This window comes from Microcaecilia unicolor, chromosome 8, assembly GCF_901765095.1.
Source record: "Microcaecilia unicolor chromosome 8, aMicUni1.1, whole genome shotgun sequence".
NCBI lineage: Eukaryota > Metazoa > Chordata > Amphibia > Gymnophiona > Siphonopidae > Microcaecilia > Microcaecilia unicolor.
In genome coordinates, this window is record NC_044038.1 from 49,987,095 (window position 1) to 49,996,664 (window position 9,570).

At 43.0% G+C, this 9,570-nt stretch overlaps 1 protein-coding gene across 1 annotated transcript; it reads right to left on the minus strand.

Moving 5' to 3' along the window:
* Positions 1 to 834: 834 nt before the first annotated feature.
* LOC115476693 (galanin receptor type 2-like) lies at positions 835 to 9,361 on the minus strand. The gene is given in 4 exon segments (XM_030213218.1): positions 835 to 869; positions 872 to 988; positions 991 to 1,487; positions 8,988 to 9,361. Coding segments are annotated over 4 exon segments (1,023 nt in total).
* Between the last annotated feature and the right edge of the window lie 209 nt (positions 9,362 to 9,570).

The window sequence follows — 9,570 nt, forward strand, 5'->3', positions numbered from 1 at the left end:
CCAGCCTCACATCTGCAAGGGGAAATCTAGTAAAATTAATGTAGCCACTGTGAATGCAGCAGACCCATGAACTGGTTTTCGGGAATCCATATATTTGAAATATATGGTATGCCAGTATACGCAAATATAGATAATACCTGTGCATGAATATATTATCTAAGCATTATTCACACACCATACACCATATCAGAAGACAATTACAATAAAGGTACACAAGATATGTTTATACACATGTAACATATCTACAGATTCATGACTGTCCCTATCTTTATATCTAGGTCCTTTCTCTGTCTTTCTCAGTGTCTCTATCTTCCCCATTCACCACCACATCTCCTCTATTCCAAATTTGCCTCCAGTGTGCCCTTGGTTTGTCTTAGTAAGTCCAATGGATTGACTGATATTTCTCTTAGTGAGGCCACTGACTGAAAAAAAAAAAAAACGCAGTGAGAGGCATTTGATGATGTCGGTTACTGCTCACTAGTCCAGATTGCTGCAAGTGCCTAGGATACAATTTCTTCTTTAAAAAGACCCAATGCCATCCCAGGCTAACTGAGCATAATAAAGTTCCTCCGTTATCTCTTGAATTGTTCTAGGATGCACTGAACTACCTATACCTAGACAGGGAAAAGGTCTGAGGTTTTAACAAGAGGCTCTTTGTTCCTACAGCCTCATGGAAGAGTAGCCTCTGTATTCATACTCAGCTTAATGCTTTCTCTCAGTCAAGAGAACACACCAATCATTGATGCTAAGGGTTTAGAGGTTTAGAGGAGTCAGAAGGACTCACTATGGGCCCTGCTCCCGGTTCATGCCTCTTCTGCTTCATGTTCTCCTCTTTCATTTGGATACCTCTGTGGACCCAGCCTCAAACCTGGCACAGTGTTAGCCACATTGACAACATGAACTTTGTTGCGGGTTTTCTTCCTCATGAGACAGCTGAAGACTTTCTTGAAGCCTTTGCGGAAGTGCTTGGAAACCAGAGCATAGACAATGGGTTGAGGCAGGAGTTTGCGTAGGCCATACAGTGGGAAAGGAGCCGGAAAGCATAAGTAGTCTGATTGAAGGGGAAGTCTCCATATAGGTAGCACAGAATCACCACATGATAGGGCAGCCAGCAGAGGCAAAAGAGCACAGTCACGATGATGATCATCTTAGTTACTTTGCGCTTTGCTTTTTTAGATTCTGACATATCTTCTAGAGGATCTACTGCTGTCCATAGGTACTTGATTGTCCGGGTATAGGACAGGCTGACAATCAGCACTGGAATCACATAGCCCAGGACAAATGTGCTGGTGTCCATAATCTTACGTTTCCATCCTTCCCAGTTGGGCATACAGATGTGTCTAGTGTTGTAGTCTATTGAGTCATAATAACTCAGGTATGGCCCAGCAAATACCAGAGAAAGGCCCCAGATCAAAGCCATGGTGGCTACCGCATTGCAAGGAGTGCGTAGCTCTCGAGAGCGCAGTGGGTATCGGATAGCCAGGTATCTGGAAAACAAAAACAAGAACTAAGAAGTGCCAGAAATATAACCATGTTCTCAATGCCATTTTCATTTCTGATGAACAGTAACCATGTTAAGAACCTGGCAAGCTTTCTACTTATCTTCTTTAGAAAGAAGGTTCCAGCGCTTCACTTAGTGGTGATATGCATTTCTGTTTAGTAAGATAGTGCAAGGTAAAGACAGCGAAATACATATGTAAATACCACTAAATAGAATGCTAGATTATACGGGTCTTAATGGCTTCCGGTGACCCCTCTATTTCCCAAATTTTAAAAATTCCTAAAGAAAAATATGAAGAGTCGTGCAAAGCAAATGTTGTAATATTTTGTTCTCTAGCAGATGAATTTCAAGCATGGCTGCCATATGAAAACATTAACCCTTCAGACAGTGAGCAACAGTGATAATTCAGAACTAGATTTCAATTGCTAGGTTGCAAAGACATACCTGAAATTGGCTTTCTCAGCCAATCAAAAGGCACCTACTGTGCTACTTATTTTAGATGCAGTCATTCCAGGAAGTGTGGCTTCTTTTATCTTTCACAGCTGTTCCATAAATCCATTCATGTTTCATTTATGTTACCATTTCCTATGCAGCAAAAGGCAACCCACTGCTTATGGAGAACAAAGTACAGCCTGAAGTGGCAGGATATTGCTTCAGGCCCTTTTACTCATCACCTCTCTCTCTCACTCTCTCTCTCTCTCTCTCTCTCTCTCTCTCTTTTCCATCCTATGCTAAGAGATGGAAAGTGTTTTGTAAGACACAAAGTCCAATTTTGCATATGTCATCTGGGAGAAAAATGGATGGCCGCAGCTCAACTCGTATAGTATGCACCAATACAGTCATGTCACCCCATTATTTTCTAGACTACATTGGCTTCCAGTCTCTTTCCATCTTTGATTTAAAATTCTATGCCTTACTGATAAAGCCAACTATTGAAATCTTTCCCCCTATCTTTCTTCTTTAGCAATTCTGTACACCCCTCATGTTGTCATAGGTCCATGGATTCTCATTGGCTAGCGCTGCTGTTCCCTAGACAGGCCAGATTTAAATCCACAGGCAACTCGGCTTTTTACTTTTTATCTCCGCACCTCTGGAACGATTTTCTAGCAAGCCTATGTGGTGAGAAGTTCTTCACTAAGTTTAAACATCTTTTGAAAACCCTTTTTTTTATTATTTGGCTTTTGGCGGTTGAGATGCTGGAGACATGATGCCCTGCTGAATATACCTATATACCCTAGTCTGTGATTAATTACGTTGTTTCTTTGCTTATGGTTGATGTATGATGTACCCTTTACTATTGAATATGGACATTCCTCATTACTGTTACCTAATTTTAAGACTGTGCACCGCCTTGACCTGTTTGCCAGAAAAAACGATATAGAAAGTGCTCAATAAACATAAACAATTCCAGTCTATGAATTGGGTGAATGGATTTCTGACCAACCAATAACCATATAAATACGAAAACTCTACTCTATTATGATGGACACTGAAAAAGCAAAGGACATAAAGTATAGTGGGCCTGAAAACCAGAAAAAGGAAGATTTATTTATTGGAGGACCCAACACGGCCCATGTTTCGGCTAAGTTCCTGCATCAGAGGTCAATATCACGCTTTGAAAGTGCTAAACCCCTCCGAGAAAAGCTGCACTGGCTCCCAATCAAAGAACGTATCATATTCAAAATCTGCACCTTTGTCCAAAAAATTATCTACGGCGTAGTCCCAGGATACATGACAGACCTCATAGATCTACCAACCAGAAACAGAATCGGATCATCACGATCATACCTAAACTTACATTACCCAAATTGCAAAGGACTTAAATGCAAAACAACTTACGGATCCATGCTTCTCCTACGTAAGCGCACAACTATGGAATGGACTCCCAAAAGCTGTAAAAACAATCCATGACCATCTAAACTTCAGAAAATCACTAAAAACCAACCTCCTCAAAAAGGCTTACCCCATCGATCCAATGTAAATCCCCACACCCAGCAACATAGCACAACTAATGATTGTACAGGACAATATACAATCTTCATTCTCTTCGACCTTCACAGTTGCCTGACACACACCTACCTCATTCGACCACAATACAACCTTGTATTTGTTATCAACTGACTGGTGAACGCCTTTACGGTACTATCCAGCTTATAATCAAAAGAGAAAAATGCCTATATTGCGACCCAAATCGGGAGATGGGCGTCTTTCTCCCGTGGGCGCCCAAATCGGTATAATCGAAAGCCGATTTTGGACGTTTCCAAATGCAATCCGTCGCGGAAACGGGTAAAGTTGATGGGGGGCGTGTTGGAGGCGTGGTGAAGGCAGAACTGGGGTGTGGTTATCAGCCGAGGAGAGATGGGCATCTTTAGCTGATAATCGAAAAAAAAGGCGTTTTTACCACGATTTTGGGTCACTTTTTTTGGACCCTTTTTTTTCACGAACAGGTCCCAAAAAAGTGCCAGATGACCACTGGAGGGAATCGGGGATGACCTCCCCGGACTTCCCCAGTGGTCACTAACCCCCTCCCACAAAAAAGCCCCACTTTAAAAACTTTTTTTCCAGCCTGTATGCCAGCCTCAAATGCCGTACCCACCTCCATGACAGCAGAATGTGTTCTATCCTCTGACAGCCTTTCCCTAGTTCTGATGTGGCTCTCGGGTGAGTGTGACACTTTTTCTGTTAAGGGCACTGCAGAGTCACATCAACAATGCATTGTGGTGGGTGTAGGGTATTGGGCTCCGTGATTCCACTAGCTTGTGGCAAATGCTCACGATGTTGGTAGTTGGTAGGCTCTACTCCCATGGTGCTTTTCCCCCCTGCTTACTGGGTCAGAGTGTGCCCTGTTTTGTTTCGGTAGTCCATGAGGTAGTGGCCATTTTTGTAAGCCAGTTTTAGATCCCTTTCACGTGTTAGCCACGTTACAGAACTTAGTTCTTACCTTGAATGTGGCTGAAAGAGGGCATTGTACAGCATTCTGCCAGCTCTGACCTACTGCTAATCTCAGTACCAGGGAGACTCGTTGCCAGTGGGGCACAACCTCTGATCTGCAGTTAACTGTGAGTAAGCGTGCTTATTCCAATAAAGGACGTTTTTGGAGAGATTAGTCTTCAGGTGTCAACTGGTGTGCCAATGTTATATAGCAGCAACAAGTCCTAGAGGCCTGCATGTATGCAGGTCCCTGGAGCACTTTTAGTGGGTACCGCAGTGCACTTCAGCAAGGTGGACCCAGGCCCATCCCCCCCTACCTGTAACACTTGTGCTGGTAAATGGGAGCCCTGCAAAACCCACTGTACCCACATGTAGTTGCCCCCTTCACCCCTAAGAGCTACGGTAGTGTTCTAAATTTGTGGGTAGTGGGTTTTGGGGGGGGGTTGGGGGGCTCAGCACCCAAAGTAAGGGAGCTATGCATGTGGGAGCTTTTTCTGAAGTCCACCGCACTGACCTCTAGGTTGCCCAGTTGGTGTCCTGGCATGTCAGGGGGGCGAGTGTACTATGAATCGTGGCACCTCCCATGACCAAATGACTCGGATTAGGACGTTTTTGAGCTGGGCATTTTTAGTTTCCATTATCGCTAAAAAAAAAACAAACGCCCAGCTGAAAAACGTCCATTTTTTCGAAAATACGGTCTGTCCCGCCTTTTCACGTACCCGTTTTCGGACATAGACGCCCATGGAGATAGGCGTTCGCGTTCGATTATGCCCCTCTATGTAAGTCACATTGAGCCTGCAAATAGGTGAGAAAATGTGGGGTACAAATGTAACAAATAAAACGAATAAATAAATAAATAACGATAGTCTCCTTAAGTGACTTGGTCAGAAAATGTCCAGATATAAAACTACAGAAGAAAGTATTAGCTTATAGTCTTATATCCTTATGCAATAGCAAATGCTGAATGTTGAAAGTAGGAGCTGTTCTAAATTACCTCTCTACCCTCATTTCCCCTTACGTTCCCGCCCGTAACCTCCGCTCACAGGACAAATCCCTCCTCTCAGTACCCTTCTCCACCACCGCCAACTCCAGGCTCCGCTCATTCTGCCTCGCCTCACCCTATGCTTGGAATAAACTTCCTGAGCCCTTACGCCAAGCCCCCTCCCTACCCATCTTCAAATCCTTGCTCAAAGCCCACCTCTTCAATGTTGCTTTCGGCACCTAACCTTTATACCTTTCAGGAAATCTAGACTGCCCCTATTTGACTGACTGTACATTTGTCCTTTAGATTGTAAGCTCCTTTGAGCAGGGACTGTCCTTCTATGTTAAATTGTACAGCGCTGCGTAACCCTAGTAGCGCTTTAGAAATGTCAAGTAGTAGTAGTAGTAGTAATGTTGAAAGTAGGAGCTGTTCTAAATTTGTTGCTTGGAAAACAAACCAGCAGATCAGTATAATATCCAAAAAGACTTTATTGAAGATACCGTGTATGAAACAAATGCATTTGTTTCATACACGGTATCCTCAATAAAGTCTTTTTGGATATTATACTGATCTGCTGGTTTGTTTTCCACGTTGGATTTTGCAGATCGTTTGCCTTGTTGCTTTCTGGGACCCTAAATTTGTTGCTTATAGATATAGGACTATTATTTAGCTACCAAAAAACGTGAGGAAACAAAAGGAACAAGGATTCTAAGGATGTGATCTAAAGCAGTGTTACCCAAGTCAGTCCTGGAGTACCCCTTGTCAGTCAGGTTTTCAGGATAGCCACGATGAATATGCATGAATGAAATTTGCATATAATGAAGGCAGTATATACAAATCAAGTTCATGCGTATTCATTGTGGATATTCTCAAAATCTGACTGGCAAGGAGGTACTCCAGGACTGACTTGGGAAATACTGGTTTAAAGTTTTTAATTCTGTCAACAATTCCAATCATCTAGGTTGTAACAGACTCGACACAGCCATGTTTTGGCATATGTGCCTGCATCAGGAGTCGAATTACCTGTCACATCCGATGATGCAAATGTTCAGTGTATATACAAAGATGGCATAAAAATCCAGCACTTGGTGGCAGGATTTAATGGAGTAGGAAGGCTCCAGATAGTGCTGCTGAATAATAGCAGATACCATCACGGTACTATCCAATTAGGGCAGGGGCACTATTGAGACAGACTCAGGATAGAACCAGGATTTTCAATCTACTAACCAGGTAAATCTTTAGATAAAGTTAGGACAGCAAAAAGGCTTTTTCTGGGTGGTTATCCGGGTACTGGTCTGAATATTGGCTGCTACTCAGATAACTTCTGGCAGCCTGTCAGTACCCCATAGATGTTCTGTTCTAAGTCTGCTAAGAAAACAAAAATTCAAGAATAGGCTAAAAACAATAAACTTTCTCTGAACCCAAGTAAAACTGAGCTCCTTTCGGTTGCTAACACAAGTGGTCACATACCTGACATCCAAATCCTTTTTGGGAGCTACAAACTTCCGCTTAAATCATAGGTCAGGAACGCTGGGGTTCAGCTACACTCAAAACTTATGGTGATCCCCCCAAAATTCAATCACCCTTCAGGAGCTGCCTTTGACATCTGTGAGAACTACGCTGTCTCTCTCCATATGTTGAGAAAGCAAGTCTTGTCACAGTGGTTAACTCTATGATAACATCAAGGCTAGATTACAGTAATGTACTCTACAAAGGTTCGACCCAGCTCCAATTGATTCAGAATTCTGCAACACGACTGATAGAAGGCTATAAATAAAGTATCATATCACACCATTCCTGCAAAAACTCTATGGGCTATCAGTACGACTCAGGGCTAAATATAAAACTCTATATCTGATCTTCAAGGCCCTTAAAGGAAATAGGCCAGAATACTTGAAGAACAGGATCTTCCTCTACATACCTCAAAGGTTGCTAAGATCCACCCGAGGACTATCCCTATCCATACCCTCTCCAAAGGATAGTACATGATGTGATACCCACCAGCAAGCCTTCTCTAGATTAGCCCCCATACTCTGGCATGCACTCCCTGATAGGCTTCCCTTAACATAAGACTATCTCTAATTCAGGAAGCAGGTGGGAAAGGAGCTCTTCTCCCAAGGCTTTAATGGAAGAAGTAACTAACTAGCTAGTCACACACACAAGGGTTAACACCAGCTGCCCATACTGTAGCAGGACTTGCTTATCCACTCCTACTCTAGCTGAAATCATTTTCCTGTACTATTTCTGACTTCATGTGTAATTTTTCCTTAAGTTAGTCACCCTTATTTTCTATCTAACTCCTCCAGTTACTTTATTTGCCTATGTGTTCCACCTCTGCTTACACCCAATGCTATCTATTAAGATGTTTTAATGTGTATTGTGTTGACATTTTAAGTAGCATACTATGGAGCTCATTTTCAAAAGAGAAAAATGTTTAAAAAGTGGCATAAACCGGCAGATGGACATTTTAACATAAGAACATAGGAATAGCCATATTGGGTCAGATAACTGATCGATCAAGCCTAGTATCATGTTTCCAACAGTGGCCAAGCCAGGTCACCAGTACCTGACAGAAGCCCAAATAGTAACAAAACATCCAAATCGGTACCTTCAAAATCCATTTTCCAGATGTTTTTCTATGCTGTCCATCTGCAGCGCATCTAAATCGCAAGGGAACATGTTAAGGACAGGATTTGGGTATTCCTAAGACTTGATGTTTTTCAGCCATAATGGAGCAAAATGAAAACATCTAGGACTAAAACTAAGAAGCTTTGAGTGAGACCTGGTTTAATAATGACAGTCACAAAAAAGTACCTAAAATGACTGCTTAAGAAAGGAATAATCCCTCCTCCTCCTCCGTTACTGACCCTCTAAGATGGGGAAAAAACCTCTATAACATCCACAGATGCTATAGTCAGTCTTACTAAAACAGCAAAAAGATCTATAGAGCAACCTAGTAGTCAGTACAATGCACTGTGGAGAAGGGGACCCAGACCAATTATCCACACTGTTACACTTGTGATGGAAAGTGTGAGCCCTCCAAAACCCACTAAAAACTGTACCCACATATAGGTGCCACCTGCAGCCATAAGAGCTATTGTATTGGCGTACAGTTGGGTACAGTAGATTTTTGGTGGGTTTTGGAGGGCTCACTATACAATTTTAGGGAGCAATGGTGAGATGTGTACCTGGGAGCTTTTAGGTAAAGTCCACTGTACTGCCCCCTAGGATGCCCCACTGCTCTGCTGGGATGTCTGTGTGGCCAGGCTGCTAAGAATGCTGGCTCCTCCTACATCCCAGTGGCTCAGTGGGGCATCCTAGGGGGCAGTACAGTGGACTTTACCTAAAAGCTCCCAGGTACACATCTCACCATTGCTCCCTTAAATTGTATAATGAGCCCTCCAAAACCCACCAAAAGCAGCTTGCTGTTCAACTATTGGGACTCTTTTCAACAGGAAGTATAAGATGGAAGGAACATCCAAACTACACACTGCAATTAACTGAAAAGCTCAGTAGATGCTGCAATTTCTTAATGGTACATATAACACATTCAGCTTGTTCTGCTCCTCATACCTGTCCACAGAAACAGCGGCCAGTGTGAAGCTGCTGGCATACATAGTGAGATAAATAAAGAAATGGACAGCCTTGCACATGAAAGAGCCAAAGAGCCAGACTTCCAGAGAGTAGATGGTGGCTTGGAAGGGTACACAGAAGATGATGAAGGAAAAGTCAGCCACGCTCAGATTCAGGATGAAGAGGTTGGTGGTGTTTTGACTCATCTGCCCATTGCGGAGCAACACTGCCAATACGAGGCTGTTCCCCACTGTCCCCAGCAGAAAGATAAGGGAGAAGACAACAGGCACAATTATTCTATCTGGGCCAAACTGGTAAATGTCTGAAGTGTTCCAGTATCCAACCAGGCTGGAAAGGTCCTCGAGTTCTGTCATTGACTCCATCAGAGACCTAGAAAAGGCAAGGAGAGAGAAAAAATGAATCTCGACTCAACTGAGTATCAGACAGAATGAGACAGGACAGAGGGAGAAACACAGAACATGAATAAGCATCTCTAGCTTTACCCGGAATATGTATGACCTTGAAAATAGAGCTGCAAACCCATGTATCTGGATGATGTGAGGTCAGTTTGCAATCCTTTAAA